The sequence below is a fragment of the Branchiostoma lanceolatum genome, chromosome 13 (assembly GCF_035083965.1).
Source record: "Branchiostoma lanceolatum isolate klBraLanc5 chromosome 13, klBraLanc5.hap2, whole genome shotgun sequence".
In the NCBI taxonomy this organism is placed as follows: domain Eukaryota; kingdom Metazoa; phylum Chordata; class Leptocardii; order Amphioxiformes; family Branchiostomatidae; genus Branchiostoma; species Branchiostoma lanceolatum.
Window position 1 is genome coordinate 510,001 of NC_089734.1, and position 18,186 is coordinate 528,186.

An 18,186-nucleotide genomic window follows, 5' to 3' on the forward strand; every position below is an offset into this window, starting at 1 on the left:
AGGGTTGAACTTGAAGTGCACACGTGGAGTGTGATGCAGTGTGGGTAGTATGTCAAAGTTGAGGGCCCCCAGCTATACCTAAAGCACGGCTAAGGGCGTTCAACTGTGACATATCACCCAAAATGCATCACACTGCTCATGCACACTTCAAACTGTGAGCTTGCTTATACTTGAAAAACATCAAACTACCACTGGAAGAGAGAGCCTGCACTCCTGCTGGTACATGTAGTTTGGCTATTCATATCACCAGGGTACTCATAGACCTAGTATACAAATATCAAACTTATTGGGAATATCATGGACTCAGAAGTTAGTGATAAACGCCTCACCTCTCCCTCGGTCTGCTGCTCCTATTGTTGTAATACTCTACTGTTTGAGAGCTCTAATTTGTGTCATCTACTGACTATAATTATATATAATCATTATTTTGCATGTACATTGTAGATGTTTGCCCCAGGAATGTACCGAACGCCTCACCTCTCCCTGTCTGCTGCTCCTATTGTTGTAATACTCTACTGTTTGAGAGCTTTAATTTGTGTCATCTACTAACTATAATAATATATAATCATTATTTTGCATGTACATTGTAGATGTTTGCCCCAGGAATGTACCGAACGCCTCACTTCTCCCTCGGTCTGCTGCTCCTATTGTTGTAATACTCTACTGTTTGAGAGCTTTAATTTGTGTCATCTACTAACTATAATTATATATAATCATTATTTTGCATGTACATTGTAGATGGTTGCCCAAGGAATGTCCCGAACGCCTCACCTCTCCCTCTGTCTGCTGCTCCTGCTCATCCTTGACTCTCTGCATCTCCCACTTCACGATGACCTCACACAGCTCAACGGCAAGCCGGCGGTGCTCGATGGACGCCTGTGTGTGTGTGGGGGGGGGGGGGGGGGGGGGGGGGGGGGACAGAAAGACACAGGAATGTTTAGTGTGCATCTCCCACTTCACGATGACCTCACACAGCTCAACGGCCAGCCGGCGGTGCTCGATGGACGCCTGTGTGTGTGTGTGGGGGGGGGGGGGGGGACAGAAAGACACAGGAATGTTTAGTGTGCATCTCCCACTTCACGATGACCTCACACAGCTCAACGGCAAGCCGGCGGTGCTCGATGGACGCCTGTGTGTGTGGGGGGGGGGGGGGGACAGAAAGACACAGGAATGTTTAATGACAGAAAGACACAGGAATGTTTAGTCTGCATCTCCCACTTCACGATGACCTCACACAGCTCAACGGCAAGCCGGCGGTGCTCGATGGACGCCTGTGTGTGTGGGGGGGGGGGGGACAGAAAGACACAGGAATGTTTAATGACAGAAAGACACAGGAATGTTTAGTGTGCATCTCCCACTTCACGATGACCTCACACAGCTCAACAGCCAGCCAGCGGTGCTCGATGGACGCCTGTGTGTGTGGGGGGGGGGGGGCGGGCAGAAAGACACAGGAATGTTTAATGACAGAAAGACACAGGAATGTTTAGTGTGCATCTCCCACTTCACGATGACCTCACACAGCTCCACGGCCAGCCACCCGTGCTCGATGGACGCCTGTGTGTGTGTGGGGGGGGGACAGAAAGACACAGGAATGTTTAATGACAGAAAGACACAGGAATGTTTAGTGTGCATCTCCCACTTCACGATGACCTCACACAGCTCAACAGCCAGCCGGCGGTGCTCGATGGACGCCTGGAGGGAAACAGCTTATGCTTTAGGGTCTGATCACATTCATACAATCATCATCGATTGTCAAACAATAGCAAACTCGAGGCATTGTTGGCACAGTCCTACATGTGTCGTACAAAAATCCAGCTGTCTTAAGCTTGTAACCGATAAGTCTGTCTTAGATCCTTGTCAGTGGTTGCTTCTCTAATAGCCTATTTGAAAATTCAACGACATCAAAACTGTACGGCCAATGCGACCGCGCCATCAGTAATGCTACAAAGAGTGTTATCAATATAGGTTATACAAACCGCTTGTGTAAATGGGCAGAAAATTGCATCGGCTACGGAATACAGATCTATGATATTGATGTGCTAAAAAGCAACTCTATTGGTGCAGTCAGGTTTTAGAACAGTCTGAAGTATCAAACTATACGATGTTGAGAAGTGAACTTACACTTGGGGTGAATCCCAGCCTCTGCATGGAGCTGACCATGTGCTGGATCAGGTGGTGCCTGACGGGGTAGTACACCTTGTAGTGTCGCACCAGCAGTTGGCTGGAAAATTTTGTAACATGGGGTTAACCATTCTTGTTGACTGACCTCTAACAACCATCTATGAGGCACAAATGTGGTAACTTACAGCATGTACATTAGAAAAATCTAGACATATAGAAGACAGAAACACTCAGAAAAAGGGAGTGTAAAATGTTCCTTACAGCATGTGCACCAGTTGTGCCACTGTGGGCTGACATGCATTAATATGTGGCATGTACGTACGTGCGAGTGTGTGTGTGTGTGTGTGTGTGTGTACGGGTGTGAGACTGTGTGTAGATTATATAGAATGTTATATGTACTTACAGCATGTGCACCAGCTGGGCCACCGTGTGTCCCTCCTCTACTATGATCTTCTTGGTCCAGTGGGTCAGCATGGCCTGGGGACAACCGAAAAACAATCACTTATAATTATTAGAGGAGGGCCTGCATGGGGGGGTCCCGACAACGCTCTACGCTAAATTCGGAGGGCCGGCTACGAAATACGCTAAATTCAGAAAACCTCCCTACGCTCTACACTAAATTTAGAAAGCCCCCCCTACGGCCGATTACGCTCTACGTAAAAGGGGCATGCAGGCCCTCTTAGAGTGATTCAAAAACAACCATGATAGCAGTGACAACGACCATGCTTATGAACCACAAGGTGCAGAGTTTGAATACCATCGGTTATTGCTCGACATGTCAGTTACTGAAAAAGGTTTTGAATTGTAAAAAAAAGTTTGAAGTTCTTACATTTCCGTCCTCCATGCGAGCAGGCATGGCTGGAGTGAGGATCTCCAGGGCCTGTTGTACCACCTTCCTGGCCTCCAGAGCATGGGCCTTCAGTAAGCTGTGGAACACCTAGGGTAAGGGAGAAACGACAACTATGTAAGTACAGCATGGGCCTTTTAGTAGGCTGTGGAACACCTGCAAAACAACAGGAACGTTTTAGTCACACAGTACCGAACTCTAACTCTAACCCTTCCTGGCCTCCAGAGCATGGGCCTTCAGTAAGCTGTGGAACACCTAGGGTAAGGGAGAAACGACAACTATTTAAGCACAGAATGTAAAAGCTGAGCCTGTGTAAGGATCTGGATGTGTCCTCAGTCCTGAATACCAGTACTGCATGCTGGACTTTTGAACTAATGGCTTACTATGTTGATTTTTGAGTTTTTGAATTTTCATCAATTTCATCATCTCATCTTGACGAGCTAGTTACACCAATACTTTTTATTCATTTATTTATTTCGATTTACCACATTTGTGGAAGGATTGACATAACAGGTGACTGTCACCTTTTCAAGATGTCATCCCAGACCAGACTGTAAGATTTGGACCATCGCACACCGGGGCATGCCCCTACTCTTTTTCGAAAGGTGTGGTGGGTTCTTTAACGTGCGCAGGGTGTGGCTCTCCCCAAACACTATTGGCCCTTTCCCCCCATCCCTCCTGATCCTCCATAGTTCCAGGTAATACTTCTAGTTCACACCACACCCTGGCCTGACCGTGTGTTAAGAGTCCATAGGAGAACATCACTTATAATCTCTCCTTTCCTGTGCCAAGCATGGCCAGCTAACCTTAGTTTTCTTTGACAGATGACTTAGATGTAGTTATGATAAGAATCATAACTACATGACTACACCAGTTAACAACTACGGTACACAAACCTGCAGTACGATCCTCTTGTGGATGGCGAACTTGGCGATGATGTGAGACAGCAGCAGGTGTCCGTGGTACTTGGTGGCCGGGTCCACACAGTTCTTCGGCAGGAGGCACGGCCAGGCGAACGTCATGAGCCGCCGAAGCTTGTTTCCTTGTCTCCTGGGGCACAATGGGCACGGAATGTTTATCTTCCTAACCCAACCCTAAACCTAACGCTAACCCTACCCTAACCAGCTGCAGTTTGTTTCCTTGTCTCCTGGGGCACAATGGGCACGGAATGTTTATCTTCCTAACCCAACCCTAAACCTAACGCTAACCCTACCCTAACCAGCTGCAGTTTGTTTCCATATCTCCTGAGGCACAATGGGCACGGAATGTTTATCTTCCTAACCCAACCCTAAACCTAACGCTAACCCTACCCTAACCAGCTGCAGTTTGTTTCCTTGTCTCCTGGGGCACAATGGGCACGGAGTGTTTATCTTCCTAACCCTAACCTAACCTAACCTATCCTAACCCTAACCAGCTGCAGTTTGTTTCCTTGTCTCCTGAGGCACAATGGGCACGGAGTGTTTATCTTCCTAACCCAACCCTAAACCTAACGCTAACCCTACCCTAACCAGCTGCAGTTTGTTTCCTTGTCTCCTGGGGCACAATGGGCACGGAATGTTTATCTTCCTAACCCAACCCTAAACCTAACGCTAACCCTACCCTAACCAGCTGCAGTTTGTTTCCTTGTCTCCTGGGGCACAATGGGCACGGAGTGTTTATCTTCCTAACCCAACCCTAAACCTAACGCTAACCCTACCCTAACCAGCTGCAGCTTGTTTCCTTGTCTCCTGGGGCACAATGGGCACGGAGTGTTTATCTTCCTAACCCAACCCTAAACCTAACGCTAACCCTACCCTAACCAGCTGCAGTTTGTTTCCTTGTCTCCTGGGGCACAATGGGCACGGAATGTTTATCTTCCTAACCCAACCCTAAACCTAACGCTAACCCTACCCTAACCAGCTGCAGTTTGTTTCCTTGTCTCCTGGGGCACAATGGGCACGGAGTGTTTATCTTCCTAACCCAACCCTAAACCTAACGCTAACCCTACCCTAACCAGCTGCAGCTTGTTTCCTTGTCTCCTGGGGCACAATGGGCACGGAGTGTTTATCTTCCTAACCCAACCCTAAACCTAACGCTAACCCTACCCTAACCAGCTGCAGTTTGTTTCCTTGTCTCCTGGGGCACAATGGGCACGGAATGTTTATCTTCCTAAACCTGCTTTAACCCTTACCCTAACCTTACCCTAACCTAACGCTAACCCCACCCTAACGCTAACCAGCTGCAGTTTGTTTCCTTGTCTCCTGTTTAAAATATGCTTAAAAACTCCTCATGCAAAAACAATGTTTCTATTATTATTTCAATGTTTTTGAACTGCACTTTGTTGAAACAAGAAGCATTGAGTCTGTTTAAACTTGTAGTATCATAATAAAACTTCACAAAACTATACTACCAAAACTTCTACTCACTTAACAATGTACATTGTAGGATGTATTTGTTTGTCACTCACTTGTTGACACCATTGTGGCTGTGTTTGTTTGTTTGTTTACTACTCACTTGTTTGCTGCGTCGTGGATGTGGGGAGACGCCTGCTCCACCAGTAGAGCCGAGAACTGCAGTAGAAGGATCCTCACTGCGTCCTGGTGGGAGAGCACCAAGGTGTGTGTGTGTGTGTTTGTTTGTTTGTTTGTTTGTTTACTACTCACTTGTTTGCTGCGTCGTGTATGTGGGGAGAAGCCTGCTCCACCAGTAGAGCTGAGAACTGCAGCAGAAGGATCCTCACTGCGTCCTGGTGGGAGAGCACCAAGGTGTGTGTGTTTGTTTGTTTGTTTGTTTGTTTGTTTACTACTCACTTGTTTGCTGCGTCGTGTATGTGTGGAGACGCCTGCTCCACCAGTAGAGCCGAGAACTGCAGTAGAAGGATCCTCACAGCGTCCTGGTGGGAGAGCACCAAGGTGTGTGTGTGTGTGTTTGTGTTTGCTTGTTTGTTTGTTTGTTTACTACTCACTTGTTTGCTGCGTCGTGTATGTGGGGAGAAGCCTGCTCCACCAGTAGAGCCGAGAACTGCAGTAGAAGGATCCTCACTGCGTCCTGGTGGGAGAGCACCAAGGTGTGTGTGTGTGTGTTTGTTTGTTTGTTTGTTTGTTTGTTTGTTTACTTGTTTACTACTCACTTGTTTGCTGCGTCGTGTATGTGGGGAGATGCCTGCTCCACCAGTAGAGCCGAGAACTGCAGTAGAAGGATCCTCACCGCGTCCTGGTGGGAGAGCACCAAGGTGTGTGTGTTTGTTTGTTTGTTTGTTTGTTTGTTTGTTTGTTTACTACTCACTTGTTTGCAGCGTCGTGGATGTGGGGAGAAGCCTGCTCCACCAGTAGAGCCGAGAACTGCAGTAGAAGGATCCTCACTGCGTCCTGGTGGGAGAGCACTAAGGTGTGTGTTTGTTTGTTTGTTTGTTTGTTTGTTTGTTTACTACTCACTTGTTCGCTGCGTCGTGGATGTGGGGAGAAGCCTGCTCCACCAGTAGCGCTGAGAACTGCAGTAGAAGGATCCTCACGGCGTCCTGGTGGGAGAGCACTAAGGTGCTGGGTTGGCCTCGAGACTGTAGGGAGGGGCAAGCCAGCGTTTACAGGGGGGGAGGCACCCAAGCAGACAGGGATAGTACAGGAAATATAGCAGGGGAGTCACAATCTTTCACTGAACAGAACACTATTATTCAATTCATCTTTGCAATGTTTTAGATTTACAGTTGAAAGAATTCTCTAGTACAGTGTAGGAATGCAAATTGGAAATACATATTCGTTGTGTCACAAAGTGGTGGAAGATTTATAGTATACTGTAAATGCAGAAATGTTAGCGGTAGTTTTATATTTGCAGCGACCAGTTCCCTGCAAACTTAAAACCACCGCAAACACTCCATTTTCCCTTAAGCGCGAAATACAAAACCACGTGAACTTGAATGCATTTACAGTACCAACACCAGGAAGAACCATCGGACATGCAGAGCTACATGTAGCAGAGAACACAGTCAGACACCAGCTAAGGGTGTGCAGAGCTATGGCTTCACCAATTCAACTTCATGGTTCTCATCCAACATTTAAACCAAGAATCTAGCAATAATGATGATAATAAAGTCTTCAATGAAAATTCATCACAGTCCAGGAAAATGTATGCGTACAGAATTTTCAGTGTACAAGATCTTTGCTCTTAGCCATCAATTTGATTAAAACAGAAAATTAGCATATCAGTCTTTAAATCACAAACATTACAAATCACAATCACAAAATACACGACGAAACAAAAGTTGGTGAAAATTTGTTTTTAATCTTTTGAAGTTAATAAAATCTAAAATGAGAATTTGTTTTTTAGATAATAAGAAAGTAAGGAAAATGAAACGTTGGTGTCATCAATCAACAAAGAAAATTTGAAAAACATTCTACAAATTCAAAAAAAATTTAAGAATAAAAAATTATTTTAAAAAACTTTCCAAATAATTTCAAAAAGGAAATAAAGGATGAAAAAGCCTGTGTGTGTGATGCGACTTGTACCGTGTGTCCATAGGGATTCTCGGGGTCGATGACCTTGTTGATGAACACACTGATCAGGTTTGTCTCATCGTCAGACTCTGGAGTCGGGGGGCCTCCGATCAGCTGGGAATACACAGGTGTATCATATAGCTATAAGGCTCCACAGAAAACTTTTTAGAACTCTATTGAAAACTTGATTGAACTCTATAGAAACCTCTGTGGATCTCCATGGAAACCTCTGTAGGAAACCCTGTGCAAAACTCTGTACAACTCTATAGAAAACTCTGTAGAACTCTATAGAACTAAAAACTCTGTAGAACTCTATAGAACTCTGTAGAACTCTGTACAACTCTATAGAAAACTGTAGAACTCTGTAGAACTCTATAGAAAACTCTGTAGAACTCTACAGAACCGTACCTTCTCCCCCTCCCCGTTCTGGAAGGTGGTGCTGAACATGGGGATCAGGATGTGCTGCAGGGTTAGGCTGAGATAACTCTGTACAACTCCATAGAAACTCTATAGAGAACCCTATAGAAAACTCTGTAGAACTCTGTAGAACTCTATAGAACTCTACCTTCTCCCCTTCCCCGTTCTGGAAGGCGGTGCTGAACATGGGGATCAGGATGTGCTGCAGGGTTAGGCTTAGATAACTCTGTACAACCCCATAGAAACTCTATAGAGAACCCTATAAAAAACTCTGTACAACTCTGTAGAACTCTACAGAACCCTACCTTCTCTCCCTCTCCGTTCTGGAAGGCGGTGCTGAACATGGGGATCAGGATGTGCTGCAGGGCCTTCGCCTTCAGCTCCTGGGGAAAGTTCTGATCGTGGAACAGCTTCACGAACTCCAGGAACACCGTCCGCTTCTGGTCGATGCTGGTCACCTGGAGACACGGGAAGGAGGTTTCGTTACCTGCGGGTCCTTGTGGAGCGGCTTGCTTTAAAGTAATTGAGCAAAGTGAAAGTGCACTGGAAGATTCCTTATCCACAAAAGCATACAAAGATTACAAATGTGAAAGTTCTTTCTTAAGTTCAGAACTGTTTGAAAATGATCAAAGAAACTTGCAAAATTCAACATGAAAGTCTATAAAAGTGAAAGTATTGAAGAAGTGAAAGTATTGAAGAAGTGAAAGTACCTTGTAGAGCTCCTCCTCCAGGAATGTCTTGAGAAAGTGAAAGTTGGAGATGAAGCGCAGGGTGAACGCCCTCAGCAGCTGGAACAGCAGCTCAACCTCCCCGGGATTCTGCCTGCAGGGGGTACGGTCGTCATGGCAACAGTGGTCATGGCAACAGTGGTCATGGCAGATGTAGTGGTCATGGCAACAGTGGTCATGGTAACAATAGTTATGACAACAGTCATCATGGCAACTGTCATCATATAAACGGTTGTCGTGGGAACAGCCACTATGATAACAATCATCATGGCAACCAAAAGAAGTTTATGCAAGGCATTTTAAGTCTATGATGGAAAGACTGCAAACAGAGCTGTTAGGAATGCCGTCCTAGTTGTATGAGATATTTCTGACAGGAGATGCATGAGAAGTTGTGCTTACTTGACGCAGCTGAGGAGGCACTTCACCAGTAGCTTGGGTTCCCGCCAGTAGGAGATGCTCAGCTGCTCCTTAAGAAACAAAACAAGTCATGGGGGTCTTAGAGACTGGACTAATAGCTAACAATTCTAAAACACAAGTTTACTTTAGTGTATGCAACAACAAAACAGTCGGTAAGCATTGCTTGCAGTACTGCTGAGTTCTGCCAGGTGGCAGTGCAGTACTGCTGAGTTCTGCCAGGTGGCAGTGCAGTACTGCTGAGTTCTGCCAAGTGGCGGTGCAGTACTGCTGAGTTCTGCCAGGTGGCAGTGCAGTACTGCTGAGTTCTGCCAGGTGGCAGTGCAGTACTGCTGAGTTCTGCCAGGTGGCAGTGCAGTACTGCTGAGTTCTGCCAGGTGGCAGTGCAGTACTGCTGAGTTCTGCCAGGTGGCGGTGCAGTACTGCTGAGTTCTGCCAGGTGGCGGTGCAGTACTGCTGAGTTCTGCCAGGTGGCGGTGCAGGTGGTAGTGCAGTACTGCTGAGTTCTGCCAGGTGGCGATGCAGTACTGCTGAGTTCTGCTAGGTGGCGCTGCTGGACAGTCCTTACCTTGCTGTGTTTCTCCTGGAAGTCGTCTGAGATCCAGATCTGCTTCAGGTGGCTCATCTGGAAGGAACAACAGCTACTTTACTTTAAGGAACCACAATTCTGAGGCCTTTCTACATAAGTCTACTCCAGCTTATGTCTGTAAAAGACAAATCGAAAGTTACAAAAATCTAACAAAACTTTAAAAGTCTGATAAATGAATAAAAATCCCACTTTTACTGACCCAGACTGGCTCGTTACCTACCAACACGGGTGCTTGCTGACCCAGGCTGGGTCGTGACTTACCAGCATGGGATGTTTACTAACCCAGGCCGGGTCATAACTTACCAGCATGGGGTGCTTGCTGAGCCAGGCCGGGTCATGACTTACCAGCATGGGACGTTTACTGACCCAGGCTGGGTTGGACCATGGCCTTGACCAGGCTGGGTTGTGACTTACCAGCATGGGGTGTTTGCTGAGCCAGGCCGGGTCGTGCTTGACCAGGATGCTGTAGATCAGGATGGCCTGGTACTGCAGCTCCTGCTGGGTCAGGTAGTTGGGGCTCCCGGGTCGCAACCCACCCTGGAGGGTGTGCACGAAAGAAAAAAAAGAAAAATAATCCTTTAGCAACAGCATAGAATAAGCAAATGAAGAGGACGACAGAAACGTTGTGTTTTTTCAGAAGCCTGCCCAAACTGATAAAGTACATGTATGACAACAATTACTGTTGATTAGATACATATTATACAAACAAAATTAAGCAGAATTAGGCAAACATCTAAAATATTGCTGATTCCTAGTAGAATAAATGGAGTAAAATGAAAGTTTTAAGAAAGTTTCTTCTCGGTTTTACCTTGACCGTGCTCAGGGCCAAGTTGGCCAGTTTGAGAGGGTTCGCCTGAATAACCTCGCGGAACGGTTTGGCTTCTTCTCTCTTCAGCATCGCCTGGAGAAATAACAAACAAAATCAGTTTCAAGTGTAAACTAAGCCTACGGTAATATCTAAGAAAAAAGGCATAGTTGAATAAAAAACTCTTTTATTCAGTGACTTACCAACCTGATGAAACTATTCACGGATGTGAGACAAAAATAAAGGCATAGTTTACGAGCACATTATTTTTTTGTAAGTCTCCTTACTCCAGTACCCCATAACACTGCATATCATTTGAAAGTTTGAAGTTTCTGTATAAATAAAATCCCAGAACGACAAAGTATGACAGAGTCAAGACTGACAATACCGTAAGAATCCAATTGGTCTGGATTATCTGCCTGAAAGTGAAAGTTGAAGGTTCCTTACAGTGAAAGTCCTGTTGGTCTGCGGCTCCTTGAGATGCGCCTCTTGGATGAACAGGTCCACAGACTGGGCAGGGTAGCGCAGAAGGAACTTCAGCAGGGGGTCTCGGAACGGACTTCCAATCTGGGGGGGAGACAGGATGTATCATTTAGTACAGAAATCAAGTACATGTAAGTTAGCAAAGATCTCTGTAGTGTTGTGAACTGCCTTTATGACATCTGTTTCATCACAAGTTTGGAATAAGTTGGAACAAACTTGCTACTGCATTTTCACTGGAACAGTTTGATAGTGTGGTACATCTTCTACAGTTGGTTTCGAACAAGCTTCCCACACAGCATTTCTGGCACACAAAACACACTTGTACTAAACCCCTTTTATCATCAGGGCTAAGGGATGGAGAATAACTTCATGTAAAACATCTTAGCACAGCAATGATATAGAAGCACCACCACGAGACTTAAGGAACAGTAAAATCTGGAGAAGACGTGTTCCGTACCTCGAGCAGCAGGGCGCGCTCGGCCTTCAGCACCAAGGTCACCAGCGGGTCGATCATCTTGATGGAGGCGGCCGGGATCGTGTGGAACATGTGGATGATCGCCGCGCACACCTTTATCACCTGTCAATCAAACCAGGGAAGCCATCAATTACACCTCTAAAACCTGTCAATCCAACAGGGCATCTGTCAATCACACCTTTATCACCTCTCAATCAAACAGGGCAGCTGTCAATCACACCTTTGTCACCTGTCAATCAAACACGGCAGCTGTCAATCACACCTTTATCACCTGTCAATCAAACCATGGCAACTGTCAAATCATGGAAATTGTCAATCAAAACCAGGGCAGCTGTCAATCACACCTTTATCATCTGTCAATCAAACCATGTCAACTGTAAAATCATGGAAACTGTCAATCAAACCAGGGCAGCTGTCAATCACACCTTTATAACCTGACAATCAAACCATGGCAACTGTCAATCACACCTTTATCACCTGTCAATCAAACCATGGCAACTGTCAAACCATGGAAGCTGTCAATCAAACCATTGCAACTGTCAATCACACCATTATCACCTGTCAAACCATGGCAACTGCCAAACCATGGCAACTGTCAAACCATGGCAACAAGAAATTGTCAATGAAGGTATGGCAACAATACACCAAAAATAGTTACTCAAGCAACTGCATAAAAATTTGAAATTTTATCCATTTGCTTGAGTACGGTAACTATTTTTGGTGTATCTTACTACCTGGATGTCTAACCATCATCAACGTATATGGCAACAATTCTATGTCACTATCAATCAAACCATTAACAACAGGGAAACTTTTCGGCTCCAATGAATCACAGAATGGAGTACAGTTGTAACTTTTGTCCAGCAACTGTAACCTCTTGTACCTACTGTCATAGATTTGGTACAATTGAGTACCAATTTTCAGACATAAAACTAGAAAAGCACATATTTATTACACAAAAGTTATATTGTGTTTACAAGTGCACCTTAACAGAGGACAGTTAACAGTGGTGAGTACAGAATCATCTTAGTAACAATAAAGGAAAATAAGTAAGGCAATAATTTCCTTCACTTCTATAATAATCCAAATAACACATAATGAATCCAAATCTGTAGAACAAAACAGTGGCCATATCGTGCTCACAAGTTTACACAAGGACAGTAAGGCCACACCAATTTAATTTCTTGGTTAACAGATTTTTATTTTCAAAAACAAAAAATTAGAAAAAAAAATCATGAAAACAGAAGGCTGGGCCAACCTTCTGTCTTCCAGATTTTTTTTTCCAAATTTTTTATTTTTTATTTCCAAATAAAAATCTGTTAACCAAGAAATTAAATTGGTGTGGCCTAAGTGGTGAGTACAGAATTATCGTAAGTTAGAAACAGTGAAGGAAAATAAGTCAGACACTGAGTCCCTTCTAACCTACCTGGCAGTCTGCGACGAATCCCTGAGAAAGCGTTAGGGAGAGAAGAAGAAACATGTCGTGTCAGTTAGCACCCGTAAGACGCAGCGGGAAGACGCAGCAGGAAGACAGAAGCGATTCTTTAAGAGTAAGGAAGAGGGAGGGAAGGAGACTCACGTTTCCGTCGGTCCGCTGTCCGCCCTTCTGAGCAATAATGGCGACGTCCATCCACTTCTTCAGGTGCGCCTGTTCAACAAATACAGTAAATCACACACTGGACATTTCAATCCGTTTATAGTTTCATCAGGTTGTCGCCGTCATTATGCGACAAGGTGAAATAGTTGAATCTGTTCATAACACCCTGAAAAAGGTTGCTGAAAGCTTACTGCACATGAAAAAATGTGGTGTTTCAACTTTAGAAAGACACTCAAACTTCCTGAACAAGCGATTAAAATCCAATACCTCAATAACTGTGTAGGCTTAACAGAAATAAATACTAGTATTACTGTAAATCTTGAAATGTTTGCAGGGGTATCATTTTCATGATTTTGCAGTGATCCCTCCACCAAGAATTCATGATGCCTTTCCAATGTATATACTACAGAATTGTTTCAACCACAAACTTAAAACATCCTTTCACTCCTATTGCGGAATCAAATAACTGAATTTACAGTACCATAAGCTGATCCCACAGTTTTTGGATGAAGATGTTGGGAAACAGCACTATGATGTTAGTACCAAACTGTCTGTTCAGTGTTACCTTTTACAATTAACGATTCTGAACAAAGAAAATAAATTGTTTGGGCCTGCCTGAGAGCAGTAGAACCTACCATAAGCTGGTCGCAGAGTTTCTCGTTGAAGACGTTGGGAAACAGCGTGGTGACGTTGGTGAGGCGCTTGATGACGCTGAGCGTGAGGCTCCTGTAGTCCCCCAGCACCATCAGCAGGGGGCGCACCGCGTTGTGGATCGTCTCCGCGTCCATCTGCTGATGCTTCAGGAACTGCGGATGAATGGTACAGGTTTATCTATCTGTTTATTTTCTCAAAAGCCAAATGCCTGCATTTATTCTTGTTCATCTTGTAGTGCCTAGTGGCACATAGGGCAGCCAGTTTCCTTGCTCAGCACTCTTTCAGTAGCAGGGTATATCTTTTACAGGGGAGGGGGGGGGGGTTCTAGACTTTCCCTTTAACGTGCTCAAGGCACTTCCCATTTTACATTGCTTCTGAAAGACATGCAGCCTCGCCCGAGATGTCCTGATCCAGGATTGAAACAATTAGAACCAGTAGCTCAACCATGAGGCTTAAAGGACATCTTTTCTATTCATAGTACAGATTTAAAAATTTGTTTCCAAAACCAGATATTAATGCATTGCATCTTCAAAATCCTAAGTATTGCAGTCTTCAAGTGACCAAACAATTAGATCATGTTACCTTTCAAATGATGTCAGCAATTGGTCACAAATACCAGGAAGTTTATATCGCTAGTACAAACAATGTACATTGTATTGTTTTTTTGTTTATTTACATAGATAATATTTAAAATAACATCTCTGGATGGAACCTCTGGATGGATTGATGATGTTTCATATGTGGGTAGGTCTTGGGAAAACAAAGGTCAAGGCCGATTTTGGGCCCTCTGTGTGTGGCTTTGGTACTGCATCAACTTCCGGTTTTGTATCTTTTCGTCCCAGACATGCTGTGGTCCTGTTTTATTTTGTTTTTTTGTATGTGTGGCTTTTGATGTAAGGAAATAGTTTTGTTTATGAAGACCACTTACATCACTAAAGAACAAATCATGTAAACATAACAAGAAGTGGGAATTGTTATACCTCGTTTTCAATTGATTGTAGCTACAAGTTATTCATGTGTCAGCGTATGTACAACTGTATTGTCTTGTTTCATGTTTCTGTTTTGTATCTTTTGTTTATCTGAATAAAGTTTGTTAAAAAAAAGACCACTTACGTCCTTCATGCACTTCATGGCTGCCGTCTGCAGCTCCTCTGAGCTGGAGTTGAGCGACTTGAAGAGGACGGTGAAGATTTTCTCCCGCACCTGCGGGATGTAGTGGCAGGCAGCCAGGGCATCTGGAGGGGAAACACGCGGTTCTCATCATTCATAAGTGATTGATATGTTTAATCTATCACACACAGGAGCATTTGCCTTATTTTTTTCATTTCATAATGATAAGTGTCGCACATTCTTTAACCTTTAGAACACTGAACGAGCCGTCTGATACCAATTCTCTATTGACTGCAGCATTAGACAGCAGGGAGAACGTTAAGATGCCAAAGTTTGACTTTCTTTAACCACAAGATCTCTGGCTTGATTTGATCTCCAGAGAACAGAAGCCGCTGCATTGGATTCTGAGTTGGGACTGAACATACTGATGGCTAGGCCAGATTTCAAGGTCCTGCAGTCCCTCTTTGAATCTGTGTGCTTAGTAAGGATTAAACTAAAGTTCCTTCTTACATACAATGTACTTGTGTTGTGTTAAGCCATGAGGCAGCTTATTGGGCATGTAAGACAAACCAACAGAGACTTACTGAGTGCACTGATGCGCAGCGGCGTTAAGGACTGCATGTTTTTGTAGCAGGGAAGTTTGATCAGCATGGAGTCCTCAGCCTCACACAGATTCAGCAACTGGGACAGAAACAACAAATAATGTAAGACTAAAGCAATATCATTACTGTAATATTCTAACTGTCTTATACCATAGCTGCAGACACTAAAGTTTGATCAGCATCGAGTCCTCAGCCTCACACAGATTCAGCAACTGGAACAGAAACAACAAATAATGTAAGACTATAGCTATAACTTACTTTAACTTAGCTATAAGTTACTGTTAGGTTCTAGCTATCGTACAGACTCTACAGTTTGATCAGCATCGAGTCCTCAGCCTTACACAGATTCAGCAACTGGGACAGAAACAACAAATCAAGTTTTCCCACAAAAACAGCTAAATACATTTCATAGTGCAAGGCTATAAGGAAAAACACACACACAAACATGTACACATTCACACACACACACCCATATAAATACATACACACATACAGAAATACACACAGATGGACACACACGTAACACAGACTCTCACATACACACACACTTATGTACACACACATACACACCCACACACAATCACACACACTCGCTCACACACAGACACACACACATCATCTCACCTCGGTGAAGAAAACCTTGTGCTCCATGATATTCAGGTCTATGGTGAAAAGTCGGGGCTGCAACGTGGTGCAAAAAGTGTTCCCCTCCTGGAATAACAAGTCTCTCAATTATTACTCCTCAAAAGTCAATTAAAAACAGCCACAGTGCTATCAAGTAAGCAATCAATCCATCAATCAATCATCCACAGTCTTTAATGCTAATGGAAACTGTGGTCATTTCTCTCAAGGATGTTCTAATTACAGTTCAGCACCTCTAGCTGGTTCTGCAAACAATGTCAACCCAAATAACACAACACCGATAGCAAAAGATGAACAAATATATGTCATCACAACCCTGTATTACAGTAACCCAAAACATTTGAATGCCTTTTAGAGCCGTATTTTGTGGTGAATTTGAAGTAAATGAAATAAGAAAATAAAAAACAGCGGAAGCCTTGATGAGAATGCCCATGAACTTGGGGTGAGACTGACCATGAGTCCGATCTGTGCGTTGGCAGGCTGGTGTCTCAGCAGGTGCTTCTTGGGAGGAATCATGTCTTCAAGAACCTGAGGAAAAGGAGCAGTGTTAGAATATGTCATTTCTCCGTTTAAGGTACATAGCAACAGGAAATAAGAAACAAATCTTAAGGTAGTTACACAGGTATGTGAAGGAACAAAGGTAGGAACAGGTGTGTTGGCTTACGTTTTTGTGCGGCTCCATGATGGCAGTGATGGTTTTGTCGGTGACTTTGGCCAGAACTCGCAGGGAGTGCATCGCCTGTGGGAAGAAAAAGGAAGGTTAGATACTGTATAAGACCGGATGTGCTGAATCAGATTATATGTGTAGCTCGATGAACCAGGACCTGCTAGCTGTTGGAGGTAACCTTGTGACCAGTTCCAGCATGACCTCTGTTGCCTATGACCCATGACCTAACCTCTGACCTATGCCTAACAAGTTGTTGGAGGTGACCAGTTCCAGCATAACCTATGACCTATGAGCTAACCTCTGACCCACCTGCTGCCTGACCATATTGTTGGAGGACATGACCCTGTGCACCAGCTCCAGCATGACCTCCCTGATCTATGACCTATGACCTAACCTCTGACCCACCTGCTGCCTGACCATGTTGTTGGAGGACGTGACCTCGCGCACCAGCTCCAGCGTGACCTCCCTGAAGGCTTTCTCCTGCGCCACCAGCAGCGCCCGGTTGCTAGGCGTGGCCTGGATGGGCGTGGCACACATCTTCAGCAGCTTCTCAAGATCGGCCTTGGCAAGGTCAAGGGCACCGCTAGACACCTGAGGAGAGATAAGAAATGCAGATCGTCTGGCCACTGATCCAGAACCGCTAGCACATCATCAGTTAGGCCTTTCTAACTTTCAAAATGATCCATTTAAACAATGTGCTCTGAATTTTACTTTTCAACCCAGTCTAAGGGCATGTAGTAAAAAGCGACCCCTGACCCTAACCCCTAACCTCTAACCTCTGTCCTCACCTCTCCAGTCAGGTCCATGAGGACGAAGAAGAGAGCCTTGAGGAAGGTCAGCTCGTGCTCCAGGATCCACCGCAGCGACGTCCGCTCCAGCAGGAAACGGATCGCTACACACCTGCAAAATCACAACACCTGTTAGTGAGCCATTCTACAACACACCTGCAAATACACAACACCTGTTACAACACCTGCCACACACCTACACAAATACAACATCTGTTACACACCTGCAATAATACATCACAACACTTTTCTTAAACACACCTGCATATCACAACACCTGTTACTGAGACATTCTAAAACACAAAATCACGTTACAACAGCTGTTGGTGTTACTGAGACGTTCTTAGATGTCACAGTACATGCTATGTTTAAGAATAAGAAGCAAGACTGGGATGCAGAATTGCGTTCTTTCAATAATGACGTCCTTCAATGCATTGTACAATTGACTTTCAAGACTATATAGTATATTCATTTTTTTCTTAAACTACTTTGTACAATTTGTAGGGCTGATCTCTTCACCATAGAAATGACCACAATTCTAAAGCTACAACAACACATAGTAACAGCAGATAGATGATGGGCGTCAATAGACGATGATGATGAGTAACAGCAGAAAAAAAATTTCTGTACGTACCCGCCGTACTTTGCGTACCAGGCCCTCTCATAACAGCAGGAGCAGAGCCGCTCGACGATGTACTCAAACAGGGGCAGCTGGCATGCCTGGAGGGGGGAGAACAGAAGTTAGTGACAAAGTTCTTTACACACATCTAGTACATCA

The 18,186-nt window shown here is 44.5% G+C and overlaps 1 protein-coding gene across 1 annotated transcript in view; it reads right to left on the reverse strand.

Moving 5' to 3' along the window:
• LOC136447026 (transformation/transcription domain-associated protein-like) overlaps positions 1–18,186 on the reverse strand; it is a 51,859-nt gene that overhangs the window by 10,390 nt on the left and 23,283 nt on the right. Inside the window, exons 34-62 of the mRNA XM_066445695.1 lie at positions 18,043–18,128; positions 17,409–17,520; positions 17,026–17,211; positions 16,618–16,692; positions 16,407–16,481; positions 15,936–16,022; positions 15,294–15,390; positions 14,713–14,834; positions 13,581–13,751; positions 12,928–12,996; positions 12,775–12,795; positions 11,331–11,450; positions 10,838–10,957; positions 10,394–10,486; positions 10,000–10,122; positions 9,565–9,621; positions 8,982–9,049; positions 8,565–8,676; positions 8,160–8,312; positions 8,003–8,056; positions 7,846–7,944; positions 7,450–7,551; positions 6,382–6,503; positions 3,865–4,018; positions 2,951–3,058; positions 2,525–2,598; positions 2,122–2,221; positions 1,651–1,692; positions 772–834 (exon numbers count right to left, since the gene is read on the reverse strand). Of these exons, the coding sequence (XP_066301792.1) occupies positions 772–834; positions 1,651–1,692; positions 2,122–2,221; positions 2,525–2,598; positions 2,951–3,058; positions 3,865–4,018; positions 6,382–6,503; positions 7,450–7,551; positions 7,846–7,944; positions 8,003–8,056; positions 8,160–8,312; positions 8,565–8,676; positions 8,982–9,049; positions 9,565–9,621; positions 10,000–10,122; positions 10,394–10,486; positions 10,838–10,957; positions 11,331–11,450; positions 12,775–12,795; positions 12,928–12,996; positions 13,581–13,751; positions 14,713–14,834; positions 15,294–15,390; positions 15,936–16,022; positions 16,407–16,481; positions 16,618–16,692; positions 17,026–17,211; positions 17,409–17,520; positions 18,043–18,128 (2,865 nt within the window). The remainder of the gene's footprint in view (positions 1–771; positions 835–1,650; positions 1,693–2,121; positions 2,222–2,524; positions 2,599–2,950; positions 3,059–3,864; positions 4,019–6,381; positions 6,504–7,449; positions 7,552–7,845; positions 7,945–8,002; positions 8,057–8,159; positions 8,313–8,564; positions 8,677–8,981; positions 9,050–9,564; positions 9,622–9,999; positions 10,123–10,393; positions 10,487–10,837; positions 10,958–11,330; positions 11,451–12,774; positions 12,796–12,927; positions 12,997–13,580; positions 13,752–14,712; positions 14,835–15,293; positions 15,391–15,935; positions 16,023–16,406; positions 16,482–16,617; positions 16,693–17,025; positions 17,212–17,408; positions 17,521–18,042; positions 18,129–18,186) is intronic.